Here is a 27,819-nt window from a genome sequence, read left to right as displayed (position 1 = left end):
TTAATGTCCCACGTTAACAACCTTGACTAGGGACCTCAATAATTTATAGCATCTTTCACTTATAGAGTTTCATGATCAAGTCACATACTTGATGACCTATAAGAATGATATAAATTATTTTGGGACATTAATTTAATTATACAATAATCAAATACATTTGAAACAATTTCATTTGTTTGAATACATAATCAAATGTATGTCAATATGAACATCATATCATAAACATAAAGCCTCCCACTAAAATCAAGATCACATCTAAAGATACTTAATACACATGGCTGCAGTATGACTCTCATACTTAGGCCATGGAAGAGGCTTGGTCAATGGATCAACAACATTTGCATCCATTGAGACTATGCTATGGTGATTTGCTTAGAACTCTTCCAACCCACCATTATCTATTAAGACAAAAGATTAAACCAACTTAGTCTGAAAATTAGCATTTGTGTAACCACTTACAACAAGCTCATCAATTCCTCCATAGACCAAGAATTTATCCTTAGTATTTCTCAAATACTTGAGGATATTCTTGACTGTTGTCCAGTGACTTTCACATGGATCAGATTGGTATCGACTCTTCATGCTCACAACATATGCAACACCTGGACGAGTACAGATCATAGCATACATGATAGATACTATATAAGAAGCATATGGGATTTTACTCATGCGCTCTCGCTCATCCTGTGTCGAAGGACATTGAATCTTGCTGAGAGTTATGCCATGAGACATTGGTAAGAAGCCTTTCATGGAATCATGCATCTTAAATCTATGTAAGACCTTATCGATATAAACATCTTAACATAATCCAATAGTATTATTTAATCTATCTCTATAGATTCTTATTCCAAGAATATGTGCAACTACTCCCATGTCTTTTATTGAAAAAGAACCTCCTGCGTTTCTCGAACTCCTTCGAACTGTACTTTACTCCCACTGTTCTTCTTGGAAAGAAATTATCTCTCTAAAAAACACCACTATGAGCAACAAACACTTTGTTCTCGGCGGGGTTGTAAAAGTAATAATCCTTGGTTTCTTTAAGACAACCAATAAAGTAGTGTTCGTCAGATTTGGGTCCAAGCTTATCAGTAAACATACGTTTGACATAAGCATCAGAACCCTAAATTTTCAGAAAAAGAAAAATTTGGAACCTTTCCAGTCCACATCTCATATGGTGTCTTATCGACTGATTTTTATGGACATCTACTTAGCGTAAACGCAGACGTTTCTAGAGTCTAGAGTGTGTCCCCAAAGGGGTAATGGAAAATCTGCATGACTCATCATTGACCGAACCATATTTAATAAAGTTTGGTTTCTCCTTTCAAATACACCATTCAACTGTGGTGTTCCCGGAGGAGTGAGCTGTGAAACAATTCCACATTTTCTCAGATGATCATTAAACGATTGACTCAAATATTCTCCACCTCGATCGGATCGAAGAGCTTTAATTTTCTTGTCAAACTTATTTTGTACATCATTCTGAAAATCTTTGAACTTTTCAAAAGATTCAGGCTTATGTTTCTAAATAAACATAACCATGAAGTACCGATACTTTCATTTAACATTTATACTCATTGGTCCACATACATCAGTATGTATAAGTTCCAATAAGTTTTTATCTCTATCACTGTTTCCAGCAAAATGAGCTTTAGTCATTTTACCCAACAAACAAGATTCACATTTTTCATGTGATTCGTAATCAAATGAGCTTAAAAGTTCATCATTATGAAGCTTTTAAATGTGATTCTAACTTATGGTGCCCAATCGATAATGCCAAAGGAAAGTTTGATTTGTGCCGTTAGACTTAAATCTTTTGGTACTAATGTTATAAACATGAATGCTTTGGTCTAGAATATAAATTCCATTCTCTAATGGACCGCTACCATAAAAGATATCACAATGATTAAATAAACAACGCTTGTCTTTAATCAAAATAAAATATTTCCAAATTCAAACAATGAATAATATTTCTGCTTATAGCAGGTACATAGTAGCAATTTTTAGTTTCCAAAATCATGTATAAAGACAAAGACAAATGAAATGTTCCTACAATTAATGCAGCAACTCTTGCTCCATTTCCCGCACACAGGTCCACTTGTCCTTTCTTCAAGATTCTATTGTTGTTTAGGCCCTGCATATTTCTACAAATATGAGCACCACAACCGGCATCAAATACCAAAGAAGAAGAATTAGAAATAGTAACATTTACTTTTATAACATAAATACCTGAAGATGACGTTTCAGAAATCTTCTTCTTTTTCAGATCTTCCAAGTATTTATCACAGTTTCTTTTCTAATGTCCAGAACCATTACAATAATGGCACTTATCAACATTATAAGGACCATGCTTAAACTTAGGAGAAGGATCAAGCTTGCTTGGATTCGCAATCCAGCCTGACTCACTCTTTCCTTTGTTCTTACCTTGTTTCTTAAACTTGTTACCCCCTTGTACCATAAGAACATTTGGGGTATCCTTCTTCATGTTGGGTTCAGCTGTTTTAAGCATCCCATGCAGCTCAGTCAAAGTCTTTGTCAAGTTGTTCATGTTGTAGTTCATAACAAACTGATCATAGCTTGACGGCAATGACTGTAGAATGAGATCAGTCGCCAACTCTTGGCTGATAGGACAGTCCAGCTTAGCCAAGTTATCAATATAACCCATCATCTTAATGACATGTGGGCTAACTGGACCATCTATTGGTAGCTTGCACTCAATGAGAGACTTAACCGTTTGGTATCTCTCAGTTCGAGCTTGCTCCTGAAACATACCTTTCAGGCTAGTGATCATGTCAATTGGTGAATCCACGTTCTCATATTGCTTCTGCAAATCTGAGTTCATGGTTGCCAACATAAGACAACACACATCGACCCTATCACTGACATGCTTATCATAAGCATTTCTTTCAGCATGTTGGACATTGGTCTTAGATTTTTCAGGAAGAACATTTTCTAGGACATAGTCCTTTTTCTCTTGTTTGAGAACAATTCTCAGGTTTCGATGCCATTCAAGGAAGTTTGACCCATTCAATTTGTCCTTCTCAAGGACAGATCGCAATGAGAATAAATTGTGGGGAGTTGACATTTCTGGAATAGAAGAATACCGAATATTAATATGATGTTCAGGAATTAGAGAAATCTTAACGACTAAGAAAACTCATACTATATTCAAAACAATTTCCTCAAATGAATATAACAATCCAAGATCCATATTTCACTAAAATCCGAGTGAGCTTTGGCTCATCGCCAAATGTTTAGCCATTTAGGTAAGCAACACTTTGCTAATTATATCAAATATAATTCTTGGCTGTCAGACGACATCTTATGTCTTATCCAACCTATGTTTCTAAGCCCAAAACCGTTTTGATAGCTTAGTCAAGTAAACCAATCTTGTTGCACATGGTAACTGTTACCATCCACTTCACTCATGTAATTGTAGACACTTTGCTTTGGCAAGTACATCTTACAACGAAACGAGCCTTGATGGTTGATAAGATTGGGTAGACATCAAAGATACTTAAAATTAATTAAGGAACAAATTTTAATTCAATGGTAGTTCATATTTAAAATTTATATCAGATATAAAAGATAAATACAACTAACACATATCTAATATGTAATTTAATTGAATTATAAATAATTTAATTAATCTTAATCAAATTAAAAAAATAAATTATTTATTAAATAAGTTTAATTTATTTTAATATCTGATCATATTAGAGATTTAAACAAATAGATTGAAATGATCAAATCAAATCAATCACACTAACCAAATAAACCAGAGAACTGGTTTAACCGGTTTAAAAGGTTACAAAGAATCATACAATTTTGTTACAATAACACACATCGTCTAACAAACGGTTTAACCGCTTTAGGTGACGATCATACAATCACATGATTCCATGATACATATAATTTTATTTAAAAATCAGGTCACCAAGAGTTACGATAACATTACTGATGACTTTTACATTATATGTATGCGTAAACAACTTATATATTTACTTTATGTATATAGCACACGATCACCTTATTAATTAAATATGCATGAACTTGGCAGTTTTACATAAGTGTGAGACAAAAAACGCATATTACACAAAGTACATATTATTTGTGCTATCACCGAATGATCATATCATTCATAGTTCTCTTCAATTCCTTACTTATATGTGATATTGATCTTTCTTAAACAATCAATATTTATTAACACATAAAATAGCACACATCTTTATCCAATAAAGACAAATATATGGTTTAGAAATCGATCGATGATACCATAATCAAATTAGGGTTCTTCTTAACGTGTCAAACACATCGATTTCAAACCATCAAATTTCTCTAGTTATTAATCTATACCAAATTATAAATTAAACAAGATCTGATTTCAATATTAAATACATAGGCTTTGATACCACTGTTGGAATTCAGACAGGTTTATAACAATTTATAAATCTATTTATGAATTCATATGCCTAGAATCTCATGTCAATATTGAAATAAACTTAGATTTTAAGGTTTCAAATATACCTGGAAGTTTTGCAGCGGAAGGACAAACAAACCAAGTCGAGATTTTTTAGCACTCCAAACGTCGTGCTTCTATCGGTATTCACACGCACACAAACTAGATCAGCACGGGATGCTAATGCCGTCGAAATCGAATCTCAGAACTTGACAAACTCCTTTGTCTCCTTAGGGTTTTATTTAGTCTGCCGTTTTTTTTGCATTTTATCATCGAGTCACTTACGTGACCTTTTATAATTACATAACCTAAACACATTTAGGAAGTTAATGGGCTAAGCCAAAGTGATAATTATCACATCTTAACTCACGACCTTTCACATCACATGCATATATGTATATCACGTGTATATTATATATCATATCTATCTCATAACAATAAAGAAAACTTTTCTTCCTTCTCCTGCTGCCACGTCACCACAGAGGGTGGAGCATTTTAGGACACGTGTACACTGTTTGAAATTTTTTCTCAAAATTGTGTTTTCAATTCGTTTTGACTTGGACTAAAGGACTTCAGTGTTAAGTTTGGCCCAGTAACCCAATACGAAAAGTTACGGCTACCTTTCAGAAACAAACTGTGTAGAGATAAATCCACGCCTCTTGCCTCTGTAGTTTCGCTTCACCTCCCACAAAGTTCTTTGTGCAAAACGGTTGTCATTATGGCAATCAATCATCAATCCCCACTACTTTTGCTTCATTGCTTTTTACTTTGTTTTCATCGTCGCTCATGCTGATATATGGAGCCGTTCTGCGAGGCTTCACTGAGAATCCATCTCTTGATTTTTGATTAGAAAACCCTAAATTGTTTTAAATTATCCCCGAGGATGGCAAATCACAGTTCCATTTATATGAGCTCAAGGCTGGCCGCTGCAGGCAGAGTGTTGCCAAGAGGCTTTTCCGGTTCTGGAAAACTCGAAATGTGAAGAAAGGTGGAGAGTTAATGGGCTTCATCTGGTACTTCTAGAAAGGAAGGTAACAAATCTTGGTCTTCATATCGCTTTTATAACATGTACTCATTCCGAAATAAGGTGATTACATGCTCTGTGGAATGGTTCGCAGTCCACTTTGATTCATCCCCTGTTCTAAAAATCGGCCGCCTAGGCGCTACGCGTCACTCTTCCGCCCCGATTTATGCCAAATCGGTTAAAAAATCGGATATCCGATTTTTTCCGCCTAGACCGCCTAAATGACCGCCTAGCCGCCTAGGCGGCCGCCTAATCTTTTTTTTTTTTTAAATAATATTTTTATTTGTTTATTTGATCTAAAATTTTACAAATATCATTTATGTTCATAATTTTGATGAAAATTACACTATATTAAGTTTATATATTCTATTTGTGTGTTTTATACAATCTTAAACATGAAAATGTATTAATGTTATACATAATTAAAGATTAACATGTATTATAACATAGTAAACCATCTAAAAATTCCGCCCCGCATAATTTCCGATTAATCCCCGATTTTCTCTTTAGGCGCTAGGCCCAACCCGACCGCCTGACTAGCGCCTAGCGCGTTCCCGAACAGGGGATTCATCTATGAATCAGAGTCCATCGGTTTAATACTTTCAGAAACATTTTGAAGCAAGGCAGGCTGTATGATCTAAGTGGGTTTGATGTAACAAAGACCAACCAAAGCTTCTGCCATTCAGACTCCCCTGTATCAATTCGTTTTACAGACCAGGCAAAATTTCATGAGTTGCCTGAGAACAAGGGCTTGATCCCGATGGAACTCTTCAGGTTCCGGGATTACGATAATTCAGTGTTGTTGGCTAACACAAACACTGACTTGCCAGGTAATCCGTGTTGGAACTCGTTTTTGACGAAATGGTTTTAGACCATTTATTGATAAGTTTCGGGACGAAGACGTTCGTCAGAATAACCGAATGTTTGACACTATGAAATAGTGTAATCATATGTCAAAAAACGAAATTCGTTTGAATGAGAAATGAAAGTCTAATGTGGATTATTTGTAAAATATATCACATTAGAAATATGAGGTTCAATTCCTCTTTTATTTAGAGTGGAGAAAATACATTAAAGTTTAAGACTTTGATTGTATAAGAAAAGATATTTGGACCATACATAAATTTAATGTTTTGAAATTTAGTAAATGGGTCAACAGAATAAAATAATTTATCTTTTCTATTGAAATGGTCAACATGAGTTATGGAATGAATACAAAGTTAATTTTGTATTTGTAACATCTCCATGAATGCACGTCCATGTTGTAATGAGAAAATAATTCTCAATCTCCACATTGAATACCATACGTTTTGGTCGGAGGCAAACGTAGGGTTTGGTCAGTGGACTATATAATAGTCACTGCTCTTTTCATTCTGATGCACACAACAATATCTAGAGAAAAGAAACAATTCTCCTACTTGAAATAGTTATGTTATTTTATTTTTATTTTTTGTGTCTGAGAGTACATCACAGAAATAGGTTCGATAAATTCTGTTTTTCAGTGATGGTAAACAGAAACAATGCTGCAGTTGTATCTTGGGAATCTGAGCGCTATAAAATCGTCATACTACGGGGCGTTTAAAGATTTAAAGAAAGAGATTAACCATCTCGACTCTGCAATTCTTTTTTATTCTTTTATTTCGGTATTGCAGTTTTGATTTATGTTCTTATTATTCTTTACAAATATCAGTTGTCCTATGGTAGTAAAATAAGGTTCCTACACTCTTAAATCTTTAAACATTGTTTATGCTATTGCACTAACAATACTGATATTTTTTTAAAAGTTTTTATTTTTTAAGAACAGGTTAAAGATGCCGGAATCGGATCTGTAAGATTATTCAAAATAATCTTTCTCCAATTTTTAATTCTGTAGATTTTTTGTTTGTATTATTATACTAACAAAAAACTGATTATTTTGTGAAGTGTTTTGACATGAAAACAGGATTGGAGATTTCATGGTGATAGAAAAATCTGTTCATTTTCACCAGATTATTTTTTATAATGATTTTTATGTGGATAAAAATTCATAAACTCTTTCTCGTTATATGCTCTAATGGTATTTGCTTACCTGATAAGTTGCCAGGTGCTGATAGCTGGTTCTAATAATCGAACTAAAAAAAAAATGCAGTTCATTGTTTGATCGTGGGTTGAATTCAATTTTGACCATTCGTTTAGTCGTTGTGCTTAACCTTCTGTCTATTTTACAGGGATTGTTGAGTATTTTTTTTATTGATTTTATAAATTGCAGAGTTAAATAGAATTCAAAAAAAAAAACTGTCTGTTTAATAGAATTAAAAGGTAGACGTTTTGGTTTCTGCTGGCATATGCTCTTGATTGTGATTTGGTCTGGTTTAATGTTTTGGCTTGGTTAAAAATAATTATTTGCTTTAATTATAAAGAATGCCTAACGTTTTGTTTTATTGTTACAGATTTTTTCTTTGTGGAGTAACTTGAATTAATTTCAAGTACTTGTTTGACAAGGAGGAAAAAAAAACAAGATTTGTCTCAAAATATGGTGTAATATACCATTGTTATAAACACATTTTGATTTTTAAGAGATCAAGTGATATTGATGGAAATGAATTTCGTGAGTCGACACCCTAAATTAAGTTTGGGAGAGATCTGCCACATATAAATTCATTTGCCATACGAAAATATAATGTTGTTGATATTGATCAAAACATGTAGATTAATTTTCTAAACTCTTAAGAGATATTAAATGTAATTATGCATATTTTTGAGCTATCTCAAGAAATATGGTGAAATCATTGCTTACCATATAAAGTCATTGGCAAGAGGCCAAATGAACTTAGAGATAGTTATCAAATTATGATTTTTTTTTATTAAAAAAAATCTAGTGTATACACTGAGTTTTGTGTATAATGGTTAATTGTATCTTGAAAAACAGATGACAAAAATCATTAGACAACTGATCTCGACTAATCTCAAGAGATTATGTCCACTATGATGACAACCTAGGATCCTTTTATTTAAGGTGTGTCATGAGATCAAATAGCTATATCATCAAAAGGAATGGGTACGCCTGTGAATTAAGATGAGGTTTCGCGGTAATTCTACCTAACTGACTGGAGATCCCAATAAATAGGTTCAAGGAGACAACTAAGTGAAACTAAATCTGCCCAAAGCACTGTAAGACTTCGGTCTATACCCAGTTCCCAGGATGATTAAACAGTTCTACATGTAAGGAATAGAGGATAAGCATTTGCTTTTAATGATTTGTGTCCATAGCTTTGAGATATGAATGGAGTAGTACATGATACTCTTCTAAACAAAGCTAATGGCAAATCACCTTGTGAGTGTGAAATGGGGCCGTTTCTAGGAGAATTGAAGAAAATGCTATATTCTCCAAGTTCACTCATGATTAGCCAAGACTGTTCACGACCAAAATGAACACAATAGAGTAAGTACAATAGATTTCAGGACATTCCCAACGTACTGTTCTCATCAACTGGTACCAGAATCTAGCCATTGTTCTGAATCAGGTAGCTCAATGCTGAAACACCCTTCGTACTGGTCTTGGTCAACATTTTGTCATGTTGCTTGCTTTTTGAAAGAATATTCTCTTGTGCCCGTTGCTCTGTGATCTGTTCACTGGGAGTTGAGCTGTCACATTTAGGTTGCTAAATCATGAAAGTTTTACCACTCGGGAGATGGCTCTTCAAGACCAACAAAGAAGCAAACACTTTCATGAGGCACGAGAGAAACTCTGATCAAGCGCAGGCAGTAAAACAGCTCCATAATCTGGCCACACGTTACATGGGAAGCTCAAACGGATAAGCGCTTTCTTCAACAGAGGTCCGAAAAATACCCTAGAGATTCGGATAGAAGGTGAGAGAGGCTGGAGGAGCTAAAACGACTCCTCAAAAGTCAAAAAGAAGAAGACTATGGACGGAAAACAGAGTAATGCTGACATGGAGTTGAACGTTGAAGTGGGAATTTGAATAAAAGTGAAGACCTTCTGTATCTCGCAGAGGCTTTGCAGTTGGAAGGAGTTAAACATTTAAATACTTGTCAATTTCATTTTGGATTTCTTATGCTTTCATGTTAATTGTATTTGGCGATATGAGTCAATACTTTACAGTCGCCATGAGACTGATGATTTCTGCAATTCTCACCATGAGAGTTTTGTAGATCTCATACTCAAAGCTGTACTACCTTTCTTATTCAAGTTTACAAAGAGATTTACAAAGTTTACTTAGATTGAGATAGCTAAACTCTATTATTGGTGCAGTGAAATGGTTCTGAATCGGTCACGATGGCTTCTCGAAGTTCGTCACCATCGGCGGATGAAGATGTTTCGATGCGGAAGGAGGTTGAGTTTTTAAACGAGTCGTACAAGTTGTTGATGAAGAAAACAGCGGAGCCTAATCAGCTTAATGAGATGCGGTTCGGTACGGTAGAAGATAGCTTGAAGGAGATTCTGACGAGGTTAGATAAGCGTCCGGTGGAGGAGTAGGATGACGATCTTCGTTCGCGAGTTCCAGAATCGTCGATTCCCTCTTATCAGGTACTGATTCGTAACTCGGAGACGAATCAGAGCAATAACTCACCTAGTTATCGTTCTGGTGATTTGAATCTGACGAATCGTGATAGTATGTTTAAGAAAATTGAGATGCCTGATTGTGATGGATCGAAGATAAATGATTGGTTGGTTGTATTGAACATTTCTTTGTGGTTGGTCGGTTTCGTGATCATGAGAGGCTGGATCTGATTCCGCTGTGTATTGAAGGAAGAGTGAAGAAATGGTTTGCGTGGGTGATGCGTCGTGGTGGCTGGAATTTAAACAACAATTGGTTCTGCGTTTTACAGAATCGATTGATGAGGAGCCAAGCACAAGATTATTCTCAATCAAACAAACGGGATCGGTGGCTGATTATGTGATGGAGTTTGAGGAGCTGTCAACTCAAGTACCAGGCATTGAAGATAGACATTTGTAAAGGATCTCTTATAATGGCTTGAGTACTGAGATGAAGGAAGTGATTAAGATGAAGGATCCTCAAGGTTTACCGAATTTCATTGCAGCTGTGTTACGGATGGAGAAGAGTGCCTTTTGCAAAGTTGTGAGTAAGGTTGGTCATGAGGAGGTTGCAGTTACTACGAAATCCAATAATACTTATCGTGGTGCATGTAGTAACACTGGAGGTAGAGTTTTGGATAGGCAGAGAAGCAATACCGGAGGTAATAAAGAGAATGAAGTGTATCATCAGTCATTTCAGAGACAGAGGGTGAAATACACAGACCTAAGTTAGATGCTATATGCAGAGATCAAATTTGTTTTAAATGTAAAGCTCCTTGGTCTCGGAATCATCTATGTCCTAATAGAGAGATTTGTATTATGACAGTTGTTCATGGGATTGAGATGGAATTTTTGGAAGAGGAAGAAGAGGTGTTATGTGAAGGGAAATGAGAACCTTGTCTATGGATTCTTTCTTGGGGGTTGATTCTCCAAAAACAACGAAGTTAAGAGGCAGAATTAATCAGGAGGAGCTGGCAAAGAGGGATTATACACCTTTGAGAACTCAGGTTGATTACATTTGAGAAAGGTGTTGCAAGTGCTACGAGAACAATCCCTCTTTGCCAATCGGAAGAAATGTTATTTTGAAGTAACTCAGGTTGATTACTTTGGCCATATTATTTCTAAGGATGGAGTTGCTACTGATGCTGCCAAGACTGAAGCTATGGTGAAGTGGCCTACACCTAAGACGGTGAAGCAGTTGCTTGGGTTCTTGGGTCTAATAGGCTATAATCGGAGGTTTGTAAGAGATTATGCGTGATGGTGCTTGAAACTAGGAGGAGAGGTCCTTGTTGTCATGCCTCCAAGACACTTTACTTAATTAAGAAGAGTGGAGAATCTCTAAAGACCTTTGCCTCAGATCCACCGTAAGAACATCGACATGACAAGAGGGAGGACCGAGAGAAGAGGCAGTGACGCTACAGCTCACTGGTGGACTCTTAGAACCAGATATGACCCAGATCCGGTCTCTGACAACCAAAGGGGACCAGCGGCTAAGGAACCATAGACAATGACAACTCAGATCTCTTCGCTGTAGATTCGTATGTGACCGAAGAAAATGTTGGAACTCGTTTTTGACAAAGTGGTGTGGACCATTTTTCTGACGGGTTTTTCGACGGAGACGTCTGTCGGAAAGACTGGAATTTGGGCACGATGTAATCGTCACCGTGAACGCTATGAAATAGTGTATTTGTTGGTCAAAATCGAAGTTGTTTTGAATGAGAAATGGAGATCCAAAGTGAATGACATAAAAACCTTATAAGCTTTATATTTGGTTAAATATAAATTTTAACAAATATTTCACTTTGAATATTTGGGTTTGAATTGAGATTTAATAAATTAGTTAGACTTTATGTCAATTAATTTTTTTTAAATCTTATCCATAAAATATTTTGATATTTGATTAAATATTAAATATAAACCCAAGTAAAGTATATTGATGGAGTTTTGATTTGGTCAAAACCTCTTTATGGCTTTAAAAAAAGAAACGTACAAAGTCATAAGTTATGGAAATCAATTTTCCATTATTGATTTTTTACGTTTGTTGATCTCCATTATTATCACATAAAGTGCATCGTCTTTGCAAGCTATAAGAAGAGCACTTGTGTTAACTCATCAGAGACTCGATATACAACAAGTGTAGTAAAAATATTTCTCCCATTTGGATATTTGATTCTTTAATTTTGTGTTTTTTTTTTTTTTTTTTTGAGTCTGAGAGTACACACAAAACTAGTTTCGCCAGGCTTCTGATAGAGTGACGCAAATCAGAATTTTTTTTGCAGTTGTATCTTGGGACTCATTACGTTATCGAACCGTTGCAATACGGGACGTATTTTGAGTTAAGGAAAGAGATAATATCTCGCATCTGCAGTTGTATCATCTTTTCTTAATCTTTGGTATAATTTTATCAAATTTATTCTTTACAATATTTATTTCTCCGTAGTTTAACAATTATAACAAAATATTTAAAAAATATTTTTAGAATTTGTTTGAAAAATATGAAAATTACATTTTAAATAAAAATTATCCTAAAATATGATAAGTTTTGATGTAAACGAAAACTTAAATTATGTCAAAAATAATGATATTCAATGATAATAACAATTTTATTTGATTATTTTTTAAAAAATACATTTACAAAAATATTGTTTGAAAGAAAGTTCATTTATCTTTCAAAAATAAAATAAAAATATTATAATTAAATAATAAAAAATATAAATAAAAACCATAAATTTAGCAAATGACAACTGAGTTATATTATGCTAAAATTTTCTTTCTAACAATTTATCAAATGACAAATGAGTTATGAGCAAATAATACCATATAATTTTTAAAAACATATTCATTCTTAAATATTTTTTGAATAAATAATTTTTTAAATTTAATCAACTGAAAATAATATCCGTACAATTGTATGAGTCAATTCTAGTTTTATTGATGCATGTTATATATTAGTGCTGCATGTTTTAGTTAACATTTTAATGATACACGTTTTTAAAAATCTTCATTATTAAAATTATGCACGTAAGGATAACTCATGAGTTTTTTTGGTTGATTAAATGACATTATGTCGAAATTTATTTAAGGATATTTCATTAAGTTAGCTGAAAAAGACAAACAATAAAATAGAAAGTTTAAATTCATTTAAGCATATTTCATTAATGTAACTGAAAAGACAAGTAATAAATTAGGTAGTTTTATTCGTTTTAGGATATTTCATAAATGCAACTGAAAAAGACAAGCAAAAAAAAGAAAGTTTAATTAATGAAGTAAGAACATTTTCAAATGGGTACTTCTCTTTTAATAATATAGATTGTATCTTGAAAAAAGATGACAAAAATCACTAGACAATTGATCACGACTAATCTCAAGAGATTATGTTCACTGTGATGACAACCTAGGATCCTTTTATTTAAGGTGTGTCATGAGATCAAGTTGTTATATCATCTAAAGAAATGGGTAGCCTGTGAATTAAGATGAGGTTTGGCGGTAACTCTACCTAACTGACTGGAGATCCCTAGAAATAGGTTCAAGGAGACAACTAAGTCAAACTAAATCTGCCCAAAGCACTGTAAGACTTCGGTCTATACCCAGTTCCTATGATGATTAAACAGTGCTACATGTAAGGAATATAGGATAAGCATTAACTTTTAATGATTTGTGTCCATTGTTTTGAGATATGAATGGAATAGTACATGATACTCTTCTAAACAAAACTAATGGCAAATCACCTTGTGAGTGTGAAATGGGGCCGTTTCTAGGAGAATGAAGGAAATGCTATATTCTCCAAGTTCACTCATGATTACCAAGAATGTTCACGGCCAAAATGAACACAATAGAGAAATTAGTTTTGTGAGAGAATGAAACTGTGTTATAGTTATTGTCTCGGTTTACACTAAAGTCCGGGGGGGTTCAAGACATCATGGCCACCTCCTGTTCGAGTAAATCCGATAGCTATTAACAATGACTGGTTCAAGGCTGAAAAATTGCTACCAACTCATCATGCAGTGGATTTTTCGCTCATACTCACAAAAGTTTTTTTTTTTTCTTCTTGAGTCATGTGTATAGAGTCATTTCTATTCATGTGGGGGATTGTTGGAACTCGTTTTTGACAAAGTGGTGTGAACCATTTTTCCGATGGGTTTTTCGACGGAGACGTCTGTCGGAAAGACCAGAATTTGGGCACGATGTAATCGTCACCGTGAACGCTATGAAATAGTGTATTTGTTGGTCAAAATCGAAGTTGTTTTGAATGAGAAATGGAGATCCAAAGTGAATGACATGAAAAGCTTATAAGCTTTATATTTGGTTAAATATAAATTTTAACAAATATTTCACTTTGAATATTTTGGTTCGAATTGAGATTTAATAAATTAGTTAGATTTTATGTCAATTAATTTGTTTTAAATCTTATTCATAAAATATTTTGATATTTGATTAAATATTAAATATAAACCCAAGTAAAGTATATTGATGGAGTTTTGATTTGTTCAAAACCTCTTTATGGCTTTAAAAGAAGAAACGTACAAAGTCATAAGTTATGGAAATCAATTTTCCATTATTGATTTGTTACGTTTGTTGATCTCCATTATAATCACATAACGTGCATCATCTTTGCAAGCTATAAGAAGAGCACTTGTGTTAACTCATCAGAGACTCGATATACAACAAGTGTAGTAAAAATATTTTTCCCATTTGGATATTTGATTCTTTAATTTTGTGTTTTCTTTTTTTTTCTTTTTTGAGTCTAAGAGTACACACAAAACTAGTTTCGTCAGGCTTCTGATAGTGTGATGCAAATCAGAATTTTTTTTGCAGTTATATCTTGGGACTCATTACGTTATCGAACCGTCGTACTACGGGACATATTTTGAGTTAAGGAAAGAGATAATATCTCGCCTCTGCGGTTGTATCATCTTTTTCTTAATCTTTGGTATAATTTTATCAAATTTATTCTTTACAATATTCAGTTCTCCGTAGTTTATATAATACGGTCCTATCAGAAAATCCATCCCGTAGACCATCTAAAACTCGACCTCAAGACACAAGAGTAGATACCAACAGTGAAACCACAAACCTAGACTGATTATGCAGAACTACTGGTCCCTAGTGATTGGATTGTAGAACTTCTTTAAAATATAGAAATACTATAAATATATGTTTAATATATAGTAGAATATTTACTGAATTTGCATGGAAATGAGAAACATGACTCTTTTAAGTAACCATAGAGCCTTCTCACTTCTAAGCAACAAAACCAAAACCACAGAATAACATCAAACGTGTAAAATAAAAAAGAGAGACGTGCGTCTCAAGGAAATAAAGAGACCATTAAAACCTGGTACTTTTCAACCTCCCCCACCACTTCATCTTCACTCTCTCCGCTGAACCACCACTTTCCCCACTCCCAAGTTTGCCAAGTATCAGTTTCGTTTCCCTTAATCTCCCTCCATAATCCTTCTTCCACGTGTCAAACATCTGTTTCAACCTTCTTAGCTCCCTCTCCGGATCCAAGTTCGCCTCCACCTGACCAGACTTCACTTCCATCAAGAACTTTGTGTCATCACCAAACACCTGAGCTCTCTGTCCGAACTCTTCTGCTAACCGGCTTATCACGCTTAAACCCACACCAACACTTCTTGTCCTCCCATGTGTCCTGAAATCACCGCCACTTCCTGATAACTCCGTTGCGTCGCTTGCGTTCACCGACGCATCAGAGTTTCTAGCCGAGTCCTCAACCTCTAGGCTTTTCTTTGCAATGGAAAGACTTGACTGCAATGATCTCATCTGCTTTTGCCAAATCTCTTCCATTGATTTCATCTTTGTTTCGTATTCAGACCACCTGTTGTCGTACTGCTGCAGTCTTTGTCGGAGAATGTCGTTCTCCTCTTCTTTCTCACGGAGAGCAGCTTCGCTTTTCAGAACCCTGCGCTGAAGTTCTGAAATTACTGATGCCTTCACCAGCACCTCGTCTGACTCATTTCTCTGCGTAAAGAATTTTAAGTCAAAACAATGTTCATTTTATAACCTTAAGTGAGATGCAAGAAAGTAATCTAGGACCTTGGTGCCTCCAGATTTTAGCCAACCAATATCCCCAGCACATCTTCTAACCAGATCGCCACGAATTGCTGCGAGTAAATGAAACTTTTAACATCAAATACGTTTTGACATTTTACGTTTTAATCAAAACCATTTTTTACCTGACTGTATTACAACAGATGCATCAACTGTGGCTTTATACTGTCTCTTAGCAATCCTTCTCTTAACATGGCTTTGTATAGCAGAATAAGCTCTATGCCTCCGAAGTAACTCTGTGTATTCCTTTCTTACCTTTTCTCCACGAACAACTGAAACAACAGGAGGTATGAAGAAGCCGTAGCTCAAGTTAATCTGAAACAGTCTCTACTTATATTGAAATATTGAAATGAGACAAGGGGTTATACATGATTGAAGAACGGTAACTCTTCTTTTATGCTCTCTTAAACGACTCCGTGCTTGGTGCCCTCTAAAACAGCTTTGGAGACGTAAGATCCCATGAAGAGTGCGATTCCTTGTATCTTCAAGAACCCCAATCTGCATAGGTGAGGCAAAACCTTGCAGTTAGAGTTTCTAAATTTGTGGCTCCCTTCTAGAGAAAGTCAAGACATCAGAAGACTATCTATATAGTACCTGGCCAGTTCTGAAAAACAGTTTTGTGTAGCCGACTTGATACATCTCTGGCAAGATGTTGAACTGATGAAGAATTGCAATCGAAACACTAAGAGGATCTTTTGCTGCAATGCTCTCCAGCAGAAGGAAACCATACCTAAAGTGTGACATAAGGAAAACAACATGAATGCTTGACTATTACTCATGGTTCTAAAAATCGGTCTAGGCGGCAAATTGGTCCAAAACCAAAACGATTTCTTAAAATCCGATCTAAATGAATCTAAATCTGTAAAACTAAGTAATAATGTTGGTACAAATCCATAAATTTGTCTAGTTTTTTTTTATTTTGTATATCTTGTTTTGATAATTCATCAAAAAAATTCTATAAAAATCTATAAGAACAGCGAGGAGAAATTAAACAAAACAACATCACTTCATATTTACAGTGTTCGTCTTGAATATTTAATTACTAATGTTGGATAATTCCAATTAACTTGAGGAGCAAGTTAACTCATTAAAGTGAAGTTTGATGGGTTAAGAAAAAAAAAACATATCGAGCTTAGGAATGTTTCCATATTATTATTAGGAAAAGATGTAGTTTCTTCCTATATAAAGAGTTTTCATGGAGAGATGTTTCATCAAGAGAAACACATTGAAAGGTTTAGTTTTGAGAGAGTTTATAAATCTAATAAGAAGAGAAGTTCTTATAATCTTTGTGTTTGTACAACTTTAATTGGTATCAGAGCTCCAGGTTTTGAAGGTCGTTTACAAGAGGAGTTGTAACTTCGATCAAAACATGGGAGACGATTCTCAAGCACGTGATAAAGGTCTTGAGATGAAGAAGGACATACGATGTCCGATGCTAACATCGACCAACTACACCGTATGGTCGATGCGAATGAAAGTGATACTTCGTTTATACGAAGTTTGGGATACGATTGATCCAGGGAGTAACGATGCAAAGAAGAACAATATGTCGATTGCTCTAATCTTTCAATCAGTCCCAGAGGCGCTAATACTTCAGATTGGAGAACATGATACATCGAAGAAGATTTGGGAAGCTATCAAATCCCGTAACCTAGGTGCTGATCGCGTGAGAGAAGCAAGGTTACAAACTTTGATGTCTGAGTTCGACAAACTGAAGATGACAGACACAGACACGGTGGATGACTACGCAGGAAAGCTTTCAGGCTTAGCATCGAGAGCAGCCGCGTTAGGAGAGATAATGGAAGCATCAAAGCTGGTAAAGAAGTTTCTGAAGGGACTTCCAAGAACGAAGTTCATTCACATCGTAGCTTCGTTAGAACAAGTGTTGGATCTAAATTCAACGAGATTCGAAGACATTGTTGGGAGATTTAAGGCTTTCGAAGAACGCATCAAAGAAGAAACCCAAGATGAAGATCAATCGAAGCTAATGTTTGTAAAGAATGATGCACAAGGTCGTGGAAGCCATAGCAACTCGCGAGGAAGAGGCAGAGGTAGAGGTTATGGTGGAAGAGGAAGAGGACGAGGAAGGTCTAATGGTTCTGATGGTCATAACAAAGGAGGAGAAGCTTCAGACAAGACCAAGAAGGACTACTCTAAGGTTAGATGTTGGCGATGCGACAAGATGGGGCACTTCGTGTCACATTGTCCTACACGACCAAGAGAAGAAGCTAACCTAACGGAATCACAAGAAGCAGATGCATTATATATGCATGAAGTAGTATTCCTCAACGATGAGAGAGTGTTTCCTAAGAGGTTTGATGAATGCGATGGAAATACGAGTATATGGTACCTTGACAATGGTGCAAGTAACCATATGACAGGCAAGAGAGAGTTCTTCTCAAACCTAGATGAGAGCATCAAACGCAAAGTCAAATTCGGTGATGGATCAAACGTCGAAATTGTTGGGAAAGGTTCGATCACGTTCATCGAAAAAACAGGGGGAGAGAAGAGCACTCAAAGATATCTACTACATCCCAAGTCTTAAACACAATATCATAAGTCTTGGACAAGCAACCGAGATGGGTTGTGAGGTTAATATGAAAGATGACTTACTGATGCTGAAAGATCCCCGTGGAAGGCTATTAGTACAAGTCACAAGGCAACCAAACCGATTGTACAAGACGCCAATGGAGGTTGAATATCCGAAGTGTCTTCAAATACAAGAAACTGATGTTACATGCACGGCTAGGACATATGAACTTTGGAGTCATGAAGAATATGGTAGACAAAGAGATGGTAGTAGGGATGCCTCAGGTGATACACGAGAAAGATGTGTGCAGCGCCTGCTTAGTTGGGAAGCAAACTCGGAAGTCTTTCCTGCCTAAAGAAAAGTATCGAGCATCACACACATTGGAGTTGGTACATGGTGACTTGTGCGGTCCGATATCACCATCAACACCAGCAAACAACTCATGATATATGTGGACGATGCTGCTAAGAGAGAAGAGTGAAGCGTTCGATCGGTTCAAAAAGTTCAAGAAGTACGTGGAGAATCAAACGAAGCTAAAACTCAAGACTTTTCTCACCGATAGAGGAGGAGAGTTCACATCTTCTGAGTCCATTCGTTTTTGTGAAGAAAACGATGTAACTAGACATCTCACCGCATCGTACACACTATCAACAAATGTAGACAAAGAACCAGGATCATTCAAGCTTCCTCACATTGATGTTACAGAAGAAGGAGATGGTGATGGGCATCAAGATCACCAACACCACGAAGAGCAAAACAATAATGAAGAAGAAGAAGTTGTAGACGCAGATGAACAAGAGCAAGTAGTAGAGAACAACGATGCAAACCAAGACCCGCGTATAACATCAAGATATGGTCGTAACATCAGAAAACCAAAGCGGTTCGATGATTACATCCTACTCGCTGAAGTTGAAAGTGGCAGACTCTTGCTCACCATCGATGGTGAACCAGAAAGTTAAATCGAAGCTGCAGTAATACAAGCTTGGATCGATGCAATGAAGGCAAAGATCAAATCTATCATCAAAAACAAGACCTGGAAGCTCGTCAAGAAGCCGGCAGGTGTGAAACCGATAGGTTTGAAGTGGATCTATAAGATCAAGAGGAATGCAGATGGAACGGTGATCAAATACAAAGCAAGGCTAGTTGCAAAAGGTTACGTGCAACAACAAGGCATAGACTTCGACGAAGTATTTGCACCAGATGCTCGGATAGAAACCATACGACTACTCTTGCCGTTAGCAGCAACTAATGGATGGGAGATCCATCACTTAGATGTGAAAACTGCGTTCCTGAATGGAGACATAAATGAGGATGTATACGTTACTCAACCAGAAGGCTTTGTGGAGAAAGGAAAGGATGATCATGTGTACAAACTTAGCAAAGCACTATACGGTTTGCGTCAAGCTCCGAGAGCTTGGAACATCAAACTCGACCGTGTTCTCAAGGAGATGGAGTTCACGAAGTGCACCAAGGAACCTGTGGTATATAAAAAGAAATAGAAGGGGGAGCTTCTGATCATAGCTATCAGACCTCGAGATGCTTACATACTATCTTGGTATAGAAGTAACGCAAGGAGCTGATGGCATTCACATCAAACAAGAAGGATACGCGCAAGGTATACTTGTCAAGACGAAGATGGAGTCATGTAACTATACTCACGTTCTGATGCACACGAGTTTGAAAGTATCAAAGGCAGAGGAGGAGCCTGAGATTGATGCAACATCGTATCGAAGCACCATAGGATGCTTAAGAGAGAGTCATAGAGAAGCAGTGAAGCATCTATACTCACGTTCTGGTACAACATCGTATCGAAGAAGTGCGATGCACCTATTAACGGTCTATGGAAGTTCATCGGAGTTCAGAAGATCAACATACCCGAGATTCGAGTTGGAATTAAGAGGGAGAATGTTGGATAATTCCAATTAACTTGAGGAGCAAGTTAACTCATTAAAGTGAAGTTTGATGGGTTAAGGAAAAAGGAAAACATATCGAGTTTAGGAATGTTTCCATATTATTATTAGGAAAAGATGTAGCTTCGCCCTTAGGAAAAAATGTAGCTTCTTCCTATATAAAGAGTTTTTATGGAGAGATGTTTCATCAAGAGAAACACATTGAAAGGTTTAGTTTTGAGAGAATTTCTAAATCTAATAAGAAGAGAAGTTCTTATAATCTTTGTGTTTGTGCAACTTTGACTAACTTCCCAACACTTGTTACCATGTAAGAATATTTTCACATACTGTCAGCAGATACAGGAATGCACATTTAATTTACAGCAAGAGGTACAAGATTTACCAGAAGTGTGCTCAAAATAAAACAAAATATCATTATAATCTTCTTCCTTGACAGTGGATGTTAAAAGTTCCGAGAGATGGTGTAGGAATAGAGATACATCAAGAAAAAAAACTCGTGGATGCAAAAGACCATGTTACTAAGTAAAGCATGAAAAGTTAGCAAAATGAGCTTCCAGTACTTGAGTCACACAAAGCTAGCATCCATTTCTACGTGTGCAGACATATTGCCACATGGATACTTTTAACTTTCAAATCCAGTTAGACCAGTTGAGGAAGAATTTCAAAGTTACTTATCTACTAGGAATCGCGTGAAGAGCATTGCAGTAAGAAGATATCAATAAAGCAGAATAACGCATACATGAGTAAGCTGTCTGCTTTCATGATTTCCACGCAAAAGTGTGATATGGGCTGGATATCTACACAAATGAAATACAAGAGAACTATCAGCTTTTAAGCCCAAAGAAGCAATGTGTGTATACAGCTTAAAGAGCATTCTCAAAAGAAGTACGACATGAAGTGAAACAGGAAGCATGAACTTGTTAAAAAAATTCAAAAAGCATACCTAGCTTTAAGAAGCAGAAGAATGGTGAAAACTTCAAGACTGTTGTAACCTCTATCAACAAAATCTCCCTGATAAAGCAAATCAAAATTTATGTGTACAACATGATATTGATTGATGTGTCATATGCTCACAAAGACAAAGAGTGTATTACCATAAAATGTAATTAGTGTCGGGGACGTGACCTCCGGTCTGGAAAAGCTTCATGAGATCATGGAACTGGCCATGGATATCACCACAGACGGTGACGGGAGTGTTGACAGGTTGGACATTTGATTCCTCAATCAGAATCTCTTCACCTGTACCTGTTAAACAGTAAAAGCGTATATTGTGTGATTACCAAAATGTATACTAGTAAGAAGGCCATAATAACAGTATTTTACAAGCGCGTGGACATGTGTGCATCCGTTAGTGAATTAAAAGAAGTATACAATATCTCAATTAAAAGTTGAACTCATATCAATTAAAACTCTTCTTTGTAGAAGCATGAAGAAGATGAAGAAGAATAAGGGAAATACGTATTCGCAAAGAAGCTGAAGCTCGTGAGGGAAAAGGCGATCGACGATTATCGATCTCCGCTGTCTTCCCAGGCAGTAGAGATGGGTCCAGAGGAGGTTCTGGCGGATCATTCACCTCCGATCAAGCAAGCGAAGGAGTCATGGGTTTCTGTAGCACAACGGAAGCAAGTTCTGAAGAAATTTGAGTTCGAGATGTTGGAATCAGAGGGTAAGAAATCGATTGAAGTACCATCGGCAATCATCGAGAAGGGCAATTCATTATGGGAAGACTTTATTGTGGCGAGGTTTCTAGAAACAGCTTCTCATGTAGCAAAGGTTCACATGATAGTAAACAAGATCTGGGCGTTTGGGGAAAAGGATCAAGCTGGATGTCTATGAAATGGATGCTACTACGATGAGGATTCGAATCACTAATGAGAAGATAAGAGGCAAAGTTGTTAGGAGAGGGATGTGGAACATCGCTGGAGTTCCTATGATAGTATCAAACTGGTCACCGGAGGAGGATGCTTCGAAGGCGAGTCTCATCCCTCTCTGGGTTCATGTAACTGGAGTTCCAATGAGTATGTATTCGTGGGATGGATTGAGCTTTATCACAAGTGCAGCTGTAGTACCGGATCATTTGCAGCCAGAGACTCTAGCCTGTACGAATTTTGATATAGCGAAGGTGTTTGTGAAAGCAGATTTGAGTAAGGAGCTACATGAGAAGATAGACTACACCATTCAGGGAATAGTCACGACAGTTCACTTCACTTATCCTTGGCTGCCGCCGAAATGCACTAAGTGTGGATGATGGGGTCATTATGAGACGTTTTGTAAAGAAACCAAAAAAGAGGTTGAAGTGGAGAAGACTAGTCAAACAACACCGGAGAAGAGTTTGATTAATCAACAAGAGGTGGAAGTAAAAAAGAGTGCAGTAAATGTAGTGGAGATGGGGGAGAATAAGATTCTTGAGGAAAGTAGTCAGTTAGGTGAAAGAAGTGGGGAGCAGAATGTTGGTAAGAAAGAAATAAGGGAGCTGAAAGAAGGTCAAATAAATGAATGGGAAACAGTTTATGCGGAGAAGGCAGGTAAAAGTCCAAAATCACATGATCTGAAATATGGTCATGTAACGATTGCGTCTCCTTCAAGATTTGCAGCCTTGAGAAACTCAGATGAGAAAGGTGAGGAGGCTGAGGAGATTCAAGACAAAGAAGAAACCCAAGTAGTTGAGGAGGTTGAGACAGGATGCAGAGGATATTTGTCAAAGAAGGATTGAGGAGAGTATTGAAGGGAAAACAAAAGATAGTAGGAGAGAGGGAGAAAGACAAAATCTTCCTCGACAATCTAAGACAAATCATCGGGTGGTTCAAGGAAGGGGTACCAACAAAAATCTCTAATGGCGGGGTTTTTTTGTAACAAGAGAGGCTTCAACAAAACAACTAAGCATGAAGTGGTTAGAAGCTGGGTGAGGAATCAAATTTTTTTATTTGGATGTCTGATTGAAACAAGAGTGAAGGAGAAGAAGGCTAATAGAATTGTGTCGAGTGTTTTTCAAGATTGGGATTTTATGTCAAATTACGAGCATAATAAGTTGGGCAGATTATGGGTGGTTTGGCAGTCTTCTGTGAGGATCACACCGGTATATAAAAGTAATCAACTGATTACTTGTTCAGTTCTACTACCGGGTGAGGAGGAAGAGTTTCTGTGTTCTTTTGTTTATGCATTAAACACGGTGGAAGAGAGGAGAAGTTTATGGGAGGATATTATGAGTCATTATAAGGCTCCAATATTTGCGAGGAGAAAGTGGATTATCATGGGGGACTTCAACGAGATTTTAGCAGGAAGAGAAAATTCGGAGTTTGAGAATACATCGAGAGTTCCTACGGGTATGAGGGAGTTCCAAGAAGTAACAAGTTTCTGTAGGCTGACTGACATGGGATATTATGGACCGCTCTTCGCATGGTGTAATAAAAGAGAAGAGGGATTGATATGCAAGAAACTGGACAGAGTGTTAATAAATGAGGTATGGCGGCACAACTCAAAGGCGTACTGTGTTTTTGAATCATGGGGGGGGGGGGGTGTTCAGATCATTTGCGCTGTAGAATACAATTTAGACGGGAAGGGGAGAAGAAAAGAAAACCGTTCAAATTCACCAATGCCATTGCTAAGATGCCGGAATTCATGTCTCTAATTGAAGATTACTGGAAAGAGCAGGAGGTTTTGTTTCATTCAACGTCAGCAATGTTTCGGCTTACAAAGCGTCTTAAAGCTCTAAAGCAACCTTTAAGATCGCTGAGTAAGCTAAAACTTGGAGATCTACCGAGGAGAACGAGAGAAGCCTATCAGTTTCTATGTATTAAACAGTAGGGGACATTGGAAAATCCAAGTACTGAAAATATAAAGGAGGAAGTGAAGGCGTATGATCACTGGCAGAGACTAGCAGATTTAGAGGAGGAGTTCCTGAAACAGAAGTCAAAATTACATTGGTTGGATGTAGGAGATGGGAATAATAAAGCTTTTCACAATGCAGCAAAAGTAAGAGAGATCTGTAATACAATTTATGAGATTCAGTGTGTTGATGGGAGTATAGTGAAAACGGTGGAAGAGATTAAAAAAGAAGCTGGACGTTTCTTTGAGGATTTCATGACTACACAACCACAAGATTTTGAAGGAGTGACAGAGGCGAGGCTTCGAGAATTATTGGGTTTTGAGTGTAGTGATGCAGATAAGGATAACCTGATGAAGGAAGTAACTCAGGAGGAGATAAAGCGGGTGTTATTCAAAATGCCAGGGAGTAAGGCTCCAGGGCCTGATGGATTCACCACAGAGTTCTTTAAAGAGTCTTGGGCAGTGATAGGTAAGGATATTACAGTGGCAGTTCAATCCTTCTTCATCATGGGTTTCTTACCCAAAGGGCTCAACTCTACAATCTTAACATTGATCCCAAAGAAGATAGAAGCAAAGGGGATGAAAGACTACAGGCCTATATCCTGTTGCAATGTTTTATACAAGCTGATTTCGAAGATTTTGGCAAACAGGTTAAAGAGTATACTTCCAAAGTGTATTTCTTGGAACCAATCAGCTTTTATAAAGGAGAGGTTACTCATGGAAAATGTGCTTCTAGCAACAGAAATAGTGAAGGATTATCATAAAGAGGAAATATCACCAAGATGTGCGATGATGATAGACATCTCCAAAGCATTTGACTCGGTGCAGTGGCCTTTCCTCCTCAACACTCTGAGAGCACTTGGTCTTCCTGACAGGTTTATTCACTGGATCTCTCTCTCTCTCTGCATAACAACAGCCTCATTTTCAGTTCAGGTGAATGGGGAGCTGGCTGGATATTTCCAAAGTAAAAGGGGCTTAAGGTAGGGTTTGTATGAATGTACTGTCTAGAATTTTGGATGAAGCAGTGAAGAAAGGGAAGATAGGATACCATCCAAAATGTAAAAACATAGATTTAACACATCTATGTTTTGCAGATGACCTGATGGTATTTACGGATGGGAGCAAACGGTCTATTGAGGAGATTTTAAAAGTCTTTGATACATTTGATAAGATGTCTGGGTTAAAAATCAGCTTGGAGAAATCTACACTGTTGTTGGCAGGAGTGTCAGCTCAAAAACAGGAGGAAATTCTCAGTCACTTCCCTTTCGCAACAGGAAAGCTTCCGGTTCGTTACCTTGGCCTTCCCCTGTTGACAAAAAACATGACAGTGCTGGATTATTTTCCACTGATAGAGAAGATAAGGAAAAGAATTGGCTCCTGGACAGGGAGGTTCTTGTCTTATGTCGGACGCCTGCAACTGATAAAGTCTGTCATCACAAGCTTGGCAAACTTCTGGATGGCTGCTTTCAAGCTTCCTAATAGCTGTTTGAAGGAGATAGAAAGACTTTGGTCTGCTTTTCTTTGGTCAGGACCATGTTTGAATAACAAAAAGGCGAAGGTTTCTTGGGCTGAAGTAAGTAGAACGAAACAAGAGGGAGGTTTGGGTTTACGAAAGCTGAAGGAAATAAATTTTGTGAGTTGTTTGAAGTTAATATGGAGGATTCTGTCTTCAGATTCGTTGTGGGTGAATTGGGTGAAGATAAATATTATCAGAAAAGGCTCGTTGTGGACGGTTAAAGAGAGCACTCAATCTGGTTCATGGATGTGGAAAAAATTATTGAAGTGTAGAGATGTTGCAAAAATGATGTATAAAGCGGAAGTGAAGAATGGGAAGAAGACATCTTTCTGGTTTGAGAATTGGTCATCATTGGGATGTTTGAAGAATATATTAGGAGAAGGAAGTCATATTGATATGGGTATCTCAATCAACGCAACAGTAGAAGAAAGTTGGAAGCATCGCAGAAGAGAGTACAGAGTTGTGATTCTTAACAAAGTTGAGATGGAGATTGAATTGAGCAGAGCTTGCAGAGCACAGGAAGAAGATGTCTTGTTATGGGTAAATGGAAAGGGGAGTTACAAGAGATCTTTTTCATCGAGTGAAACATGGGAGGTCATCAGGGAAAGACATCAACTATGTCACTGGCACAATGCAGTTTGGTTTAAATATGCGACTCCAAAATACTCGTTTACTTTGTGGACTGCATTAAAAGGAAGGCTTCTAACTGGAGATAGAATGAGGCAGTGGGGTGGGAATGTCAATATATCATGCGTATTGTGCAATGAGCCTCTGGAAACTTTGGAGCATCTATTCTTTGATTGTGTTTGCTCTTCTCAGATTTGGGAGATTTTGATGAAGGGTATTCTTCGAGATGTATACACAGTGCGGTGGGAAGACTTGTTGAGAATAATGAGAGACTTGACAAGGGGGAAGATGCAGTTGTTCCTTATAAAATATATGATTCAAACAGCTGTGTATATGATATGGAGAGAGAGAAATAGGAAACACCACGGTGTTGCGGCCAGCAGTTCAGCAGCTGAATCAGAGGTCGATCCAACACCCTACTCAACCAGCCAAGGCGCCAACCAGGATATACGTGCACTAAAAATGCCATATCTTACAAACCAGGAGGGTTTAAATCACTAGTTTAATTTTTATGGATTCTACACTCAAGAAGGAGTCTAAGCCAATTGGAATTGGGCCAATATATTCACGGAGCAAGAAGTTATGAATTTTACAATTCAGAGGTTTCTCAACCCGTCCATCTGCGAGTACCCGACTTTAGAAGAAGATTCAAGCTCAATTAAGGAGCGGCCTGAAGCAAATCCCATCGTAGGAGTCAAGAGGAGTTTATCAGCTTTCCAGAAAGCCCAAGATCAGGAGAAATGGTCACAGAAATTAGGAGTTATGATCAATTCCCCAGAACCGGCCAAACCGACGTCATCTATGGAAAGTCTTCAACCAATTCAACTTGGTTCGACCCAGAGCTATTTATGGGAACCAGGAGATCATCTTAACCAATCAGGAGGTATTCCAGAAGTCCTTTGCTGCACCAGAACCCAGGAGATAAGTTGGTTCAATGGAGAATCACTTAAACCCAACCGGAGCTATTTATGGAAAGATTGAACAATCCTTCGGTTTGATCCATTCCAAGCAATTTCAATCCAACCAGAAGAACCAGACGACGTCCAGACAAAACCAAGACATCCAGGAGACATTATACACGAGCCAGAAGAGTTCTACAACTTCATCCCATGCACCAGCCCACACAGGAATAAGAAGATCCCCATTATCACCAAACTGCCTTATTTGGAGTCTCAAGCATTAAAACTCCAACAGCTCTTTTTCCTTCAGTCTATGCACGACATCAGCACCTTCCAGACCATTAAGAAGATTCCCAGGAAGCTCACTTACCCCCTCAAACCGTCCAGATACAAGGAGGACACCATCTACATTCATTTGGCCAA

The 27,819-nt window shown here is 37.1% G+C and overlaps 3 protein-coding genes across 3 annotated transcripts in view; 1 reads left to right on the top strand and 2 right to left on the bottom strand.

Moving 5' to 3' along the window:
- Nucleotides 1-2,293: 2,293 nt before the first annotated feature.
- Nucleotides 2,294-3,082, bottom strand: LOC106404280. Its single transcript, XM_013845009.2, has one exon. The coding sequence runs from the start codon at nt 3,080-3,082 to the stop codon at nt 2,294-2,296; it is 789 nt and encodes a 262-aa protein (XP_013700463.2).
- Nucleotides 3,083-10,468: 7,386 nt separating this feature from the next.
- On the top strand, nt 10,469-11,275 carry LOC111206837. Its single transcript, XM_022704248.1, has 2 exons — nt 10,469-10,726; nt 11,144-11,275. The coding sequence occupies exons 1-2, from the start codon at nt 10,469-10,471 to the stop codon at nt 11,273-11,275; spliced, it is 390 nt and encodes a 129-aa protein (XP_022559969.1).
- A 3,864-nt stretch (nt 11,276-15,139) lies between these two features.
- The window catches only part of LOC106406058 (myosin-3), a 48,477-nt gene continuing 35,797 nt past the window's right edge, over nt 15,140-27,819 (bottom strand). The window contains exons 20-24 of the mRNA XM_048759528.1: nt 16,684-16,819; nt 16,458-16,587; nt 16,215-16,361; nt 16,075-16,142; nt 15,140-15,999 (exon numbers count right to left, since the gene is read on the bottom strand). Coding sequence (XP_048615485.1) covers nt 15,346-15,999; nt 16,075-16,142; nt 16,215-16,361; nt 16,458-16,587; nt 16,684-16,819 — 1,135 coding nt within the window. The 3' untranslated portion in view covers nt 15,140-15,345. The remainder of the gene's footprint in view (nt 16,000-16,074; nt 16,143-16,214; nt 16,362-16,457; nt 16,588-16,683; nt 16,820-27,819) is intronic.

The sequence above is a fragment of the Brassica napus genome, chromosome C6 (genome assembly GCF_020379485.1).
Source record: "Brassica napus cultivar Da-Ae chromosome C6, Da-Ae, whole genome shotgun sequence".
Classification (NCBI taxonomy): Eukaryota; Viridiplantae; Streptophyta; class Magnoliopsida; order Brassicales; family Brassicaceae; genus Brassica; species Brassica napus.
Note: the sequence above shows the minus strand (reverse complement) of the source record. Positions and strands in the feature narration are given on the sequence as shown.